This window comes from Panthera leo, chromosome B3 (assembly GCF_018350215.1).
Source record: "Panthera leo isolate Ple1 chromosome B3, P.leo_Ple1_pat1.1, whole genome shotgun sequence".
In the NCBI taxonomy this organism is placed as follows: Eukaryota; Metazoa; Chordata; class Mammalia; order Carnivora; family Felidae; genus Panthera; species Panthera leo.
Genome location: NC_056684.1, coordinates 37140544 through 37154924, shown reverse-complemented (window position 1 = coordinate 37154924; position 14381 = coordinate 37140544). Strand labels below are relative to the sequence as shown.

The 14381-nt window shown below is 50.7% G+C and overlaps 1 protein-coding gene across 9 annotated transcripts in view; it reads right to left on the bottom strand.

Annotated features, from left to right (window-relative positions):
- Positions 1-14381, bottom strand: part of CLN6 (CLN6 transmembrane ER protein) — a 45628-nt gene that overhangs the window by 2690 nt on the left and 28557 nt on the right. For 6 of the 9 annotated variants that reach the window (XM_042941575.1, XM_042941574.1, XM_042941578.1 and 3 more), the window contains 6 exons: positions 7578-7692; positions 3385-3463; positions 3002-3100; positions 1760-1948; positions 1412-1467; positions 483-605 (listed from right to left, as the gene is read on the bottom strand). In XM_042941575.1, coding sequence (XP_042797509.1) covers positions 483-605; positions 1412-1467; positions 1760-1948; positions 3002-3100; positions 3385-3463; positions 7578-7692 — 661 coding nt within the window. Of the gene's footprint in view, positions 1-482; positions 606-1411; positions 1468-1759; positions 1949-3001; positions 3101-3384; positions 3464-7577; positions 7693-12033; positions 12110-13964; positions 14107-14381 lie in introns of those variants that run through there. The other 3 variants (XM_042941582.1, XM_042941583.1, XM_042941581.1) reach the window with 3 other exon arrangements.

Below are 14381 nucleotides of genomic sequence, written 5' to 3'. Positions count from 1 at the left end.
GGGATGAGAGCGCCGGAAGGCACAAAGAAACCAGACAAGAAGCTCCGGAGGCCATGGACTTCCCCCCTTTATCTGTCCTTGTCCCCTTCATAGTGCTTTATAGTTTGTGAAGTCCCTTTCCCTCCTTCTAGATCCTCACCATCCTGTGAGAGGGAGACAGGCAGGTATTGTCCCCATTTCACAGAGGAGGAAACTGAGGCCCACAGGGCTCTATGGGCTTGGTGTTCGAGGTGGAGTCTATTGGGACCGCAGTGGCACTGGAGTTCTGGGAGGTAGGGCAGAGGGGCATGAGGCCAGAGAGACCACACTTGGGCCTGGCTTCCTGGTAACAGAGAGGGGACCACAAAGCACAGTCACAGTCCCCACTACACAGGGGAGGAAGCAGGAACCCAAGGAAAGTCATGGAGCAGGACCGTGGTCAAGAGCACATTTTTACTACCTGGCTCACTGAGCGCCCCCGCCCCTTCCCCAGGTCCACTCACCAATAGTACAGGCCACTGGGCATCACCAGGAGCAGGGCCACCCCCGGCGCTGAACTCTCGGCTTTGGTGGGAGTGAAACAACCACTGAAGTATATGAAGAGGATGAGGAAGAAAGGGATATACCTGCAACAGGGAGGCCGGTGCCCGTTTTAGAAGAGGACAACTTGGTTCTCTTGGCTGTTGAGTCCAGCCTGTTCTAAACGGGCCCTGGAAACTCGAGTGTAGGCCCGGTGTGACAGGAGCCAGCCACCGCACTCAGGAGGGAGGCCACCGGGTCCCAGGCTTGCTGGCCGCCCCCCCCCCCCCCCACTCCCCATCGAACCCCTCCCCTGGCCCGGCTCCTAGGCTCCTCGTGTAAGGCAAGGGAGAACTGACGGCTGACTCCGAGGGGGGGATGGGGGATGGGGGAACCTGACTCTCCCGCAGCCGCGCACATCTGGGAGGTTTCCGCCGCCTGTGGGGTGAAGGGGGCCCTCCCGGGAGTTCGAGGAGCAGGGCACTGGCAGCCCCTCCCCCATCAGGTCCAGCCGGCCCTCCTCGGCTTCGTTCCGATCTCCATTCCCAAAGATCACGTCCTGACACGGTAGGGGTCCCCCTCGGTGCCCTCCCCCCGCACCCCAGCACGGCGAGGGGGCGAGAGTCGGTCCGCGCCGCGCCCCTCCCCCCAGGCCCCGGCAGGGCCCGGGAGGGACAGCCGCTCGCTGCCCTCTAGTGGCCGCCGCGGGCACTGCCGCACTGGGGCGGGGAGGGCCCAGAGCCCCGCGCCAGCGTGGGAAGGGTAGGCCTTTCCAGTGGCTCCGCCTCACATCCAGAGGCTAGTCCAGTGTCCCCGAGGCCCCCGGCAGAGCAGGGCAGGGCCGGGCCCAGGGTCCCTGGGGAGACAGTGGGGCTGTTGCTGCCCTCCTGGCTGAGACAGCCCCATCACTTACCACATGGAGTGGCCCAGGTACTCGTCGTAGTAGTAGAGCAGCTCAAAGGAATCGATCTGAGGGCAGCAGGGCACGGCAGGTGCTTCAGGAAAGGTGCTGGGGCCCACGCAGCCCACCCTTCCTCAGGCCTCCCCCCAGCAGCCCTCTACTCCAGGGGGCCCAGGTGGGAGCCAGTCAATGTGCCACTTCCTGAAGTGTCACCAGCATCCTAGCTTGGTGGGTCCAGCGCCCTCACCCAGCAGAATGCCTTTAGCAGGCCAGGCACAGTGATGGGTGGGGCGATCTCTTTGGCCTCCAGGACAGAGTATGCCCACAGGGCTTTACGAGTACTGGGGGAGGCGGCCTCACCAGTGTCTCCGGCTTGAGGTTCTTGATGATGGGATTCTCACGGACAGACAGGTGGTGCTGGTAGCCACTGAAGAGCAAGCGGTGGTTCACGGAGTCGCCCACCAGGTGGATGCTGGCCCCCATGACGAAGGTGATGATGCTGACGTAGATCATGGAGCGTGGCAGGGTGCGGGGGGACCGCTCGATGAGCTGAAGTCGGAGGGAGGCCTGACTCAGCCTCTACCACAATAGGAAACGCCCCTCTAGTCCCTCCCTCACGCCTGGGGCGGGATAGATGCGCCATTTGAAGAGTCACTCAGAAATTGACTTTAGCAGGCCAACCAGGCCTCCAGAGTCTCATATGATCCCTGTGGACCCAGCATGACCTGGGAAACAGCACCCCCTTCTCCCAGAGAGGAAACAGACTCAGAGGGGCTAGCTCAGTGCCCAAGGTCACACACCAACCGTGTGTAGAGGCAACAGCTAGGCCTTCAACACAGGCATCCAGGCCCCAGACCTGGCCCTCTGCCGGGTCCCAGGTGTGCCCCTGGGTGGCTGGGCTGGTTCGATGGCATGACCCTCTGATTTCTGAGCCACTGGTCCATGGTAAACACAAAGAAAATATCAGGTTTTTTTTTTTTTTTTTTGGGGGGGGGGGATACTTTGAAACTAAATTATTTACCTTTTAGACTCCTCTGAATTCTGAGATTATACCCTTCATACTTTTGGAGATTAGAAATGTCTTTCTAGAAACACAATGATGGGCACAGTAGACAGCAATAATTGTTTTAAGACCCCTTATTTGGATGTTCAAAGCTAGCTCTGTGCTCCCAGTGACTTCTCAAAGTCAGGGATCTCCAGGCTAGAGTATAGGTCACCTTCACTGCGGCCGTTCCTGCCACCTGGACCCTACCTGCCTGCCCAACTGTCCTTGACTTCTCCCCAGGCAACCACCTCAGTCACTCCTTCTGCCTCAGTCTCCCCAAATGTATTTGGTTTCCCAAGCATGGCCCTGTCTTCAGGGCCTTTTGCCTGACCACTGCTCCCACGTCATCCCCTGATGCATGAGAAGGAAGCCCAAATCCAACACCCCTCCTGGGGGAGGCCTGCTCCATCCCTCCATCCCAGCCTTCATACCCCCGACTCAGGCAGGGTAGGCCTGCTTCCTCCAGCTTCCATGACTCCTAGGGCGTGGTACCAGCTTCCTGCTAGGGGAGGAAGAAATGAGGGTGGGAAGGGAGGGCAGGGAACCGAGGACTGTACCTTGAGCAGAAGGAAGGGCGTGATGATGTTGTAGGCCATGTGGAAGTAGTCCCCCACGCTGGGCTTGTTGAGCGGAAACCATTCGAGAGGGAACACCAGCTGGGGAGCAAGGGGAGGGATGGTGTTCACCCAGGCAGAGTCCCATGAGCCCTCAGGGAGTCAACCCTCACCTCCTCCACACACATCTAACTCTTTCTGTGATCTCTGGGGATCCTCTTGGCAGCCCTGGGGGACCCAGACAGAGAAACTGACTCCCAGAGAAGATAAATGGATTTGTTCCTGGATGCACAAGCAGATGCAAATCCAGGGCCTGACCCTGGGCCCCTCTCCCGGTGGGTACTAAATAAATGTCCCTGGGGGCTGGTCTGGGAGTTGGAGGCTACCTTGGGACTTAGTGGTGCCACACACTTTCTGGGTGACCCCGGGCAAGTCCTTCTGCTCTCTGGGCCTTGGTTTCCCCACCTGCAACACGAGAGATGTGACCCAGGTGGTCCACTTGGGCCCTTAGGGGTCTGGCACTCCAGGTGCTATGCTGACGAAAAGATCTCCTGACCACTAGGCCCCATGTTCTGGGCCCTGAGCAGATGGACTGCAGACACTGCTTCCAGATCAGGTCAGAAGTATAATTAGGAAACAAAGGAGAAAATACGTGAGTTCTACCACGAAAAAGAAACTTCAGTTCTTTCTTCCCTCTGTTCCCTGAGACAGGAGGCAGGCCAGGACCAGTTTCTTGGCCTGCCATGCCCTCTGTCCTACTGGTCTACCCCCGTGAAGCCTGGCCTTGTCAGGGTCCATGTGAAAATCCCTGGGCGAGGTCAATACATGTGACGACCCCCCAAACTGTACTTCCAGTGTCTGTTGATTGAGAATACAGGCAATGACCACACATTTCAGTCAAAAATTTAAACGTTTATCTCTTTTAATTCAGAAATGCCATGTTGGTGAAAACTAACCTGCACATATAAAAAACCCCCAGGATACAGGTCTCTCTTTTCCTCTCTTTCTCTCTTATTCAGTGTGTATCTCTAGATCTTAATCTATATCAAGATATAGATGTTGGATACACGTACCCCATCTTCCTTATCCACTTACTTCTTTATTCATTTACTGATGGACACTTGGGCTGCTTCCATAACTTGGCTATTGGAAATAATGCTGCCATGCACACAGGGGTGCATGTATCTTTTTGAACTGGTGTTTTCATTTTCTTTGGGTAAATACCCAGTAATGGGATTACTGGGTCATTTGGTATTTCTATTTTTAATTTTCTGAGGGACCTCCATACTGTTTTCCACAGTGGCTGCACCAATTTGCATTCCCACCAACACTGTAGGAGGGTTAGGTTTTCACCACCAACACATTACTCAGCCATAAAAAGAATCTTCCCATTTGCAACATGGATGGACCTAGAGGGTACTATGCTAAGTGAAGTAAGTCAGAGAAAGATAAATGCCATGTGCTTTCACTTATATGTGGAATCTAAAAAAACAACCAACCAACAAACAGAAAACGGATCATAAATACAGAGAACAAATGGGTGACTGCCAGAGGGGAGGATGTCAGGGGATGAGCAAAATAGGTGGAGGGGATTAGGAGGCACAAACTTCCAGTTATAAAATGAGTAAGTCATGGGGATGAAAAGTACAGCGTAAGGAATGTAGTCACTGATATTGTAATAATGTGGTATGGTGACTACACTCAGTGTGGTGAGCACAGCATAACATATAGAATTGTCGAATCACTGTGTCATGCACTTGATGTGACATAAACTTGTATGTCAACTGTACTTCAGTTTCTTTTTTTTAATATTTTATATTTGAGAGAGAGAAGGGGGGAGGGGCAGAGACAGAGAGAGAGAGAGAGGAGACAGAGGACTCGAAGCCGGCTCTGCGCTAAGAGTGAAGAGCCCAATGTGGGGCTTGAACTCGCGAACCGCGAGATCATGACCTGACCTGAGCAGAAGTCAGACGCTTAACCAACTGAGTTACTCAGGCACCCCTATACTTCCGTTTCTTAAGAAAAGATATATACCATGGTGAAGGAGCCACTATCAGAAATGATACCTTATACATACTGACATGGAAAGACAGCCATGATATGTTCTAAAGTAAAGCAAGCAAGCTGTAGAATAAGGTGTAAAGGAAAATCCCATTTGGGTTAGAAAGGGGAAAAGAGTGTATATACGTTTGCATGAGCAGAGAAAGGAGCGGGGTTGCTGTGTCTCAAACCTCCAGGGGTGGGACTGGAAAGGGAGACTCCAACACTTCTTCATACGCCTGGGTATTAGTTGACTTGTTACATACTACTTTTATAACTTGTAAGACTTTGTTTTTTGCGATTACAAATTTGGGACTGCTATGCCTACATTGCAGAAGCTCCAGTGTATATACAAGCTTTTCAAATGTCTACTCTCCTAACAAGCCCACTTAGGTTGCTGGGCAGGGTGGGGAAGTGATTTGCCCTGCAGGAGACCCCCACGGCCTGTTGTGGCTGGGTCCTAATGAGTGAGGGAGCCATGAGCCTGCTCCTGGCCTCATTTCTCCCTCCCCCATGGCAGTTCCTTTGGTCCCCAATATATGGGGCCTTCTTTCCAGAAGGGGGATCAGAGCAGCCAGGCCAACCAGCATTCTTATGAATGAGAGAACCAAAGCCCAGTAGACACTGACTTGCCTAAGGTCACCTACAAACCTGATCGCGAACGCCGACTCAGTCTCTTTTCTTTCTCCCACACTTCAAAACAACATGTACACCCTATGGAGAGTCTGCCCAAAGGAGAAACAGCATCTACCATAAATCCGCTCCAACAGTGCTGCCAGAACAGCTTTTCTTAATCCCCTTCAAGCCTCTGATCCCATGTGTACAAGATGTTAAGACTGTCACTGACTTGCAGTCAGGCAGGATGCTTATCACTTCTATACCTTTATGCTCCTTCAACGTCCCAGGTTGCTCTATAGTATCTATGATTCCTGTTTAAAGGCCAGATAATGTTCTCTGTACTGGATACAAAAAGTTGATTTACCCAGTCCCTATGCTGGACACTGAAGTCACGTTCAAGGTAAGCAACACTACAGGGAACACCATTGGGTATAGAGGCTCTTGTCTTCCTGCTGATTATGTCTTCAGGGCAGATTCTTGGAAGGGGTCTTACTGGGTCAGGAGGGAAGGACACATTAGGGTCCTGGATATACACAAGACAGGAAGGGGGTAGGCTCTGGGGCCAGAGTGCCGGCACGCAGATGCTGGCTCTTCTTCTTGCTACGTGGGTGGCCCTCTCTACCCTTGAGTCTTCCCATCTATGAAATCAAGATTAATAAGAGTGTTGAGGTGAGGATCAAATGAGTTTAAACACTTAACAGGTTTAGAACAGAGTAAGCACTCAATGTATGTTAACCACTATTTCTACCTTAATGTTGTTATTATTATTAATTCAACAAAAGTGCATATGCTAGACTCTTTCTTTCTTTCTTTCCTTCTTTCTTAAAATGTGTATTTGTTTTTGAGACAGAGAGATACAGAGCATGAACAGGGGAGGAACAGAGAGAGAGAGGGAGACACAGAATCCGAAGCAGGCTCCAGGCTCTGAGCTGTCAGCACAGAGCCTGACGCGAGGCTCGAACTCACGGACCATGAAATCGTGACCTGAGCCAAAGTCAGACGCTTAACCAACTGAGCCACCCAGGCGCCCCAACTAGGCACTATTCTTTAGGTGCCTAGTTATCATCTTGACAAACTGCTTTCCAAAAGGGCTTTGCTATAGGTCGCCTGGCTGACTCAGTTGGAGGAGCGTGTGACTCTTGATCCCCCGGTCGTGGGTTCGAGCCCCATGGTAGGTGTAGATATCACTAAAAAAATAAATAAATAAAAACTCAAAAGGGCTTTGCTAATTTGCATTATCACTAGCATGTGCAAGGTGTCAGTTTCAGCATCGGATGTTGTTATTGTTACCACCCACACGCAAAAATGAACAATTTGATGCAAGGTGGTACATCACTCAATTTTTCACATTCTGTTATCTATCAATCTACCTACCTACTTACCTACCTACCTGCCTACCTACTTATGACAAGCCAGGAGTTTCAATACTCTTCCAGTATTGATCTCTGTACAGACCACCCTTGTACACTGATGCATGAACTAGCCTTGGAGGGAAGGGGATGGTTTCACAAGATAGCACTAAAAATTACCCGAGGCTCAGAGCCATGCAAAATCAACCTATACTCTTTACCTCCAGAAAAATAATATACCAAGGCTGTGGGGATGCTCTGTTTTCTTTCCCATACCCTGTTGTATGGCTTGGTGATTTGGTTAAACCTGGGTATGGGATGGTGGGATGGAAGAAGGGCACGGTATCACTGTTTAGGGCCACCAGTTCCCCTATGAGAGGAGACAATATGACTATTCAGGCCCCAGATCCCCACTTGTTGGCACAGTCATGAGCTAAAGCACATGAAAGCATCCAGGCCTGTTCTTGCAGTTTACTGGTAGGGGAAGTGCCTTGTCTAAGGTCACTCAGCTAATTCACGTCACACTGTGTTCTCGCTGCTGGTAGGGGCTCTGTCCATAGCTTCACACTCACCATGGCAATGGGGCGGCCAAAGTCCAGAACCCAGTTCTGCAGGGTGAAGTAGAACCAGAGGTCAAAGTGGAAGGGAGCTGTGCCGGCAGCTTCATCAGCCTTGACGGAGCTGTGCCTGGGAAGGAACCAGACAAGAGGGGTCAGCTCTTCTCTCCTCCCATGGGAATCTTCCCCCTGAGATGAGCCACAGAAAGGTATGGGGATTTGAGGGCAAGAGGATTAATTTCTAGAAAATGAGTTTTGCGGGAAATACTGGCTCCGAGGCCAAGGGGGACGTGTCCTGGGAATGGATTCCAGCTGTCCTGGAAGCTTGGCTTCTTTGTGATTCAGTAAGGAAACTGCCAAACAGGTATAATAACCATTGGGCATTCTCACCTATAGCATGATGGGGACATCTAATGGGGCAAAGATGCAAATGTAGCTGGAAAATGTGAATCATGATGATGGAGGACAACAGCGAACCTTTATTGAACACTTACGATATTCCAGGCACATCATGGCTGTTTGCATGCATTATCTCATTCAACGCTTTTACTCCTCACAGAAACCCTTTGAGGTTGGAATATTACCCCCATTTTACAAGTGGAAAAACTGAGGTGTAAGATGTTAAGTAACTTGCCCAAAGTTACACAGCCAAATATTGGAGCCTAAATGACTAGGCTCCAGAGCTTGTATTTTTAACCTCTATGCCATCATCATGTTCACAATGATTGGGCCACCAGATGGGCATGTGACCTGAGCTGGACCAATCAGAGCCCTTCAGGGAGATCAGCCTCCTAGACCATAGATTCAGATCAACAGTCTCTTTCCCTCCTTCTTGAACCTGGAGGAGGTGAGACTAGGGCTGCTGGTGTACCCTGTCTCACTAATCCACAGCAAGAGCAGCCAGCGGAGACAAGCTGATGCAAGAGACATGGCAAGAAGTGGAACACCATCTGACAACATATCTTTCGATGCCCGTCCCTCCTGCAAAGTCGTTAGCCATCTGTTTTTCACAGATGAGCTGAAGTTCAAGGGCCAGTGCCTATGCCACTTCCTCCAGGAAGGCTTCCTTAATAAGTCTTTTCCCAAAGCCCCACCAGCTCCAGTACAGGGAGTGCTTCATCACTAACTCCCTGTCTAGCCATGACCTCATGGGTCTGGAGCTTTGTTCTTATGTACACCCTTAAGAAGATGGATGGGTTTTAAGGTTCTCTTCAACTCACCCACCACCCCATCAGCGTCCAAATCCTCCCTGAGACTACTTGCACACCTCCAGTGACAAACAGTCTGCTACTTCTTACAATGAGTGAAGTGTGAGTTTTATTGCTCTATTTGTGCCGAGAACAGAAGCTGTGTGAATGGTCCATGTTACCCAGCGTTCTTGGCTCAGTTCCTGGTTGATGCTTAGTGATCACTGGTTGATTTTAAACAATCTTGATTACCAGTTACTCATTGTTTTTACTGGCAAACATTAGCTTAGAGGCATCGTGAAGGTTTTTTTCCTCTTCTCAGTGCTACTATGGCGTCCATAACTTTCTGAGATCCCTTTCGGGCAATTCTAACAATGGTCCACAGTGGGCTGGTAGAGTAACCCAGAGGCAGAGGGCCAAGCTCTGGGAGATCTCATCATCCTCTGGTGGCAGGTAAGAGGTGGGGTGGGCCTTTCTTGGGTCAACTAAGCCTTCCCCTCTCTTCTGCTGAGTGCCCCACCACTTACTGAGTGCTGAGTGTGTGCTGTGTTAGGAGCTTCACCTACACCATCTCACTGAATCCTCACAGCAATACCAGGAGGTTGTTCCCCTCGTGTGTTACAGGGCTTAAGTGCTTACCCAAGATCACCCGTGTGGTATGGAGCTACAGCAACTATTCCTTTTGTCGGCCTATTTCCCACTCCAAGCTGCTTCTAGTAAGAGATGAGGTTTCCTTAGTCACAGGGAGGGCCAGTCACCTAAGCCAGCCCGGTGGGATGTTTCTAATTAGAGCTGGTGGAAAGAGTCCCTCCCTTTCTGGCACTGGGATGCTAAGGATGCAAATCCAGGGCCATGTGTGACTAAGGGGCGAGCCTTAAAGAACAGCCAGGTGAGAATGAAGCAACCCTGCAGAGAGGACCAGGGGAAAAAGAAGAGGAAAAGCCCTGAGAGTTCTAGGCAACCCCAAGCTAAAGGTTTGGCCACATGAGCCAATACATTCCTTTTTGCTAAGGGTGCTGCCATTCACCCTGGCTTTATGTCACTTGTAACCCATGAGTCCTGAACAGCATAAATTCAAATCTGTGTCTATATGAATTCAAGATCTGTGCTCTAAATAGTTTGCTATCCTGTTTCTATTATAATAAACTATGTGACATATGAGGAGGTCAAGACAGAGAAGGCTCAGTAAGGCCTGGAGCAGTATGCAAAGCTGGCATGAAGGAAGAGAGCCAGGAAGCATGGATGGGTGGATTTAAGTAGGCAGAAAAGCAATAGGAGGGCGAGATCAAAGGCCTGGAGGTGGAAGTGAGAAAGGCACTGCATGGAGATGAATGCCTGGCTTATTGGTGAAGAGGAAGAGAAGGGAGGGACTGGAGGGGCTTTAGACTGAGCAGATACTCAGAAACTGTGAGGATTCATCTGAGATGGGTCTGAGATGAGGGACTGGCTTAGAGGTCCCCACCTGCCCTTCCCCTTAGTGACTATCAGTCAAGGCCTGAAAAAGCAGATGGTGGGAAACTCCAGGTCTGAAGAACTTGCTGGAAGAAAGAGGATAACAGCCCTCAGTGTTTTATTCTGGTAACTTCCAAACTGGGCAAAGAGTAAGATGTTTGGTACAGAGAAGAAAGGTATTTTGAAAGCCTGGGGAAGCACTTGGGTATGGGTCTCTGTAAGCTGTGGATACCTAACAGATACTAGGGGCTCAGTAATTATTTCCTCCTCTACCTAAGGGGGCACCTCAGTTAATGGGAATCCCTGTCATTAGTCCAGCTGGCTTAGTGGGACAGGAAAAAAAAGAGCAGACATAGGGCACTCAACTTGGGAATCAAGATTGGTCAGCATCTGATGGTTTTTTTCTGTTGGGACTCTGACCACAGGAGGAAGATCATGGAGAATGAAGGCCATCCTCTTCCCCAGTCCTTGTCCTGGGGATGAGCAACCTCAGGCCTGTCCCAAGTTCCTGACTACACAGACTTCACAAACTGAGCCCCTGGCCTGTGCCAGCTCTACATCTCAGTCATCAGAAGCTGCTGCTGAGAACACTAGTAAAAGCACAATGGCAGGTAACCCAAGACAAGGATGGCCTTTTCTCTCCTCCACAGCTTTATAAGTCTACCATATGGGGGAACTGATACCATGACAGTTGGGAAACACATAATATACAGTTGAAATATTAAAAGCAGTCAGCATCTGTAGGACTCCCTGGCAGAAAAGGAAGGACTCAGCCAAGGACCCATAAATGGGAACTATAGAGGGACTGATTTACCATAAAGAATGGTAAAGTACCTGACATGATGGAAAGTTCAAATGAAAAATGAGAAAATGAAGGCAAGTATAAGAGGGGGGAAAAAGAAAGGCAATTAGAAACCCCAGGAAAAACAAAAGCAATATAAGAAAGCATATGGTACTGTTAAATATTCCTTGGCTTTGTAGGGAATAATATACATGGCTTAACTAATAAAAATATTGTATACTGATTTTTTTCAGAATTTAGAATCCATCCACACACAAAACATGAACGCAATTATGACTGAAAAACAGCAGGTAAATACCATTAACCTCGAGAACATGAAAGTAAATCTATAGAGGAAAGGAGCTGGGGAAAGGGTAAGAAAAGCTAAACATTAGGGTAGAGGACTAATATTCACCTTTGAAAAAGGAAGCAAGAGATACTGCCTACAGTTGCCCAAAAAAGAAATAATAGTGTATGCATGTTCCCTGAGGCTAACAAGGGTAACAAAGAGAAAAACTAAAAATAGTTTAAAAACTAAGAATAGATAAAAACAACAACAACAACAACAAAACTAAGAATAGATAAAAAGAACCATCTTGTGAATATGGGGGAGGTGTAAGTGAGCCAAATCATAACAGGAAATCGGGAAACATTATCTTAGAAGCTACAATTGATAAACCAAGAAATGGCAGTTGAGCATAGCTTTTAAGAATATAGACTTTAGACTGGATGGCTCAGTCGGTTAAGCATCTGACTTCGGCTCAGATAATGATCTCACAGTTCATGAGTTGGAGCCCTGCATCAGTCTCTGTGCTGACAATGCAGAGTCTGGAGCCTGCTTCGGAATTCAGTGCTTGTCTTCTCTCTCTGCAACTCCCCCCTCCCCGCCCACTTACACACACACACACACTCTCTCTCTCTCAAAAATAAATAAAACATTAAACAAAAATGAATATAGACTTTAGACAGCACCTAGGTTCATATCCCAGCTTTGCCATTAAACAGATTTTGAGCAAGTTACTTAATCTCTCTTGGGCCTCAATGTTCTCACCTGTAAAAAATAGTAGATCCTATCTTGAGAGTTGTGGTGGAATTATTATGTTCAAAACTTTAGAGCAGGACCTGGTCTGTGGAAAGTGTTACATAGTATTTGTTAATATAATTTAAAAATATGAATTTAATTCTAGTACAAAGAGCTAAAAGAAGGTTGTCTCTGGTGCAAGGGAAAGGTGGAACACAGAACCATTGATTTTTTACTCTAAGTCCTCCAGTGCTATTTAATGATAGGCATTATTATGTTGATTGTGATACAAAAACTGTCAACAGAACAGGTGGAAGCTTGAATGGGCTACCTTGAAAGGTAGTGAGCACCGTGTCATTAGAGGTATGCAAGCAAAGCATGGATGCAGCAGAGGAAATCCAAGCATCTTAGGAATTGGACAGGATGATGGTACCTACTGTCTTAAACAACAATGATACTGAAAATGATCCTAGAGGTACCCAAAGATGGTGGCAGAGATACCCTGGAAGTGAGTCAGCCCTCATGCCATCCTCAGGGAACACCCTGCTGGTAGTGAGCTCATCAGGAATGAAGGGGAACATTACCCCTCAGCAGCCAAAGTGGAATAGTAGGAGCAGAAGCCTTAGGTGTAGACCCTGGGTCTTGCCACTGAGAAAGATACTGCATATGGAAGCCCCGCACATAAGATAAAGTGGTGATCATATCTGATACCCACACGTTGTTCTGATTGGACTTCCACAGTTCAGGGCAGTCAAAGACCCCCAACGTGGAAGGAGATCCAGAACAGAGATGTCCCTCAGTAGCAGGAGAAAGGGCTGCCCTCAGCCAAGTCCCTCAGATTTCTTCCCTCATCCCTAATCATACCACAAACTTCCTAAAATTGACTCTGAGCATACTAGTGCTCAAAAACTTTCCATGGCTCCCCTGTGCTTACAGAATAAAGGCTGCATTCTTAACCTGCCATTTAGGGCAGGAACTAGGGTGAGGCAAGTGAGGCACACAGGGCCCAACATTTAAGTAGGCACAGAGTTGCCACAGAGTGAACATCGCCTTAAATTTCCTTAAATTGGGAAGTCTAGGCTTTCACCCCAGCCCAGCTGCCAGGAAAGACCCTTCCCAATCAGTCCACATCTCTTGCCACTCTACACCAGAAAGCTCCAGCACCCCTGCCCACCTGACTTTCCTCAAGCTTTCGCCCTGGCTGGAAGAACTTTTCGTCCCTGAGTCACCTACTGAGTACTCTGAGACCCGGCTCAAGTGCCACTTCCTCGCCGCTGCTCTCCGCGATGACCTCTCAGCCCCTTCCGCACTGTGAGCCCCTCCCGGCTTCACAGCACTGGGCACAGCAGAGGCGCTTAATAAAGGCCTGCTCAACGCAAGGAATGTTTCTGGCCTATAGGACAGGGTGAAGGCAGAATGGAGGGAAAGACTAAATGGTGGTTTCCGTGCCTCTTCCTCGGCCACTCCTGGTCTCAACTACATAAACCAAGAACTTCTTCCCTTTGGAGAGAGAAGGGAGCAGCACAAGAGTGAGAAAAGCCCTCCCTCATGGAGGAAAGCTTCCACACTTCCCTGTCCCTGGCATTTCCATTCTCAGTCTTGGGATAAGGAGTGAGCTTCCCGATTAATACCAGAATCCAAGTCCTATTCAGCTTGTAGGGACCCCGAGAACTTGGAAATGGAGCCCGGGGCAGGCAGCTGAGCTGGGGGCAAGGTGAGCGGAGGTGTCTTGTGGCCCGCCGCCCCCCACCTCGAGTCTCTTGGACCCCTGGAGAGGTCTCCCCAGAGCAGCGACTGTCCTCCAGCCGGCCCGGGCCCGGGGCACCCCCAGGAAGAGAAAGGGAAGTGGAGACGGGGCCCAGGCGCCAGGGCGCAGCGAGGGCAGCCCCCGGGCCGCCCCGGGCTCCTCCAGCGGGGACCCCGCCCCCAGGTCCCGGCTCCCCGCGCCAGCACGCGCCCACCTGGCCTGCAGGAAGGACGCGCCCGGCTGCGCGCCCGCGCCGCCCGCCGCTCCCGGATGCTGCCGCCTCCGCGCCGCTGCCTCCATGGCTGCCCCGCCGGCGGCGGGCGCTGCGGCCCCGCTTTCCAAGTTGGGGAAGCGGTCCCCTGCCCCGGCGGTGGCGACAGCGGACACCGGGCGCGGGGCGGGGCGTGGCGGGCCGGCGGGAGAGCGCTCAGCCCCGGGGGCGCGAGCGGGAGGGGCGGGACCCGGGGCGGGGCCGACGCAGGCGGGGAGGAGGGGAGGGACGCGAGGCGGACGGAACCAGGGAGGCGGGGCGCGCCCGGACGGGGGTAGGAGGTACGCGACCGAGGTGGCGTCCCCGGAGGAGAGCGGGGTGCAGTGCGGGCCTGCGCGCGCAGCGCGTGTGGCCCTGTGG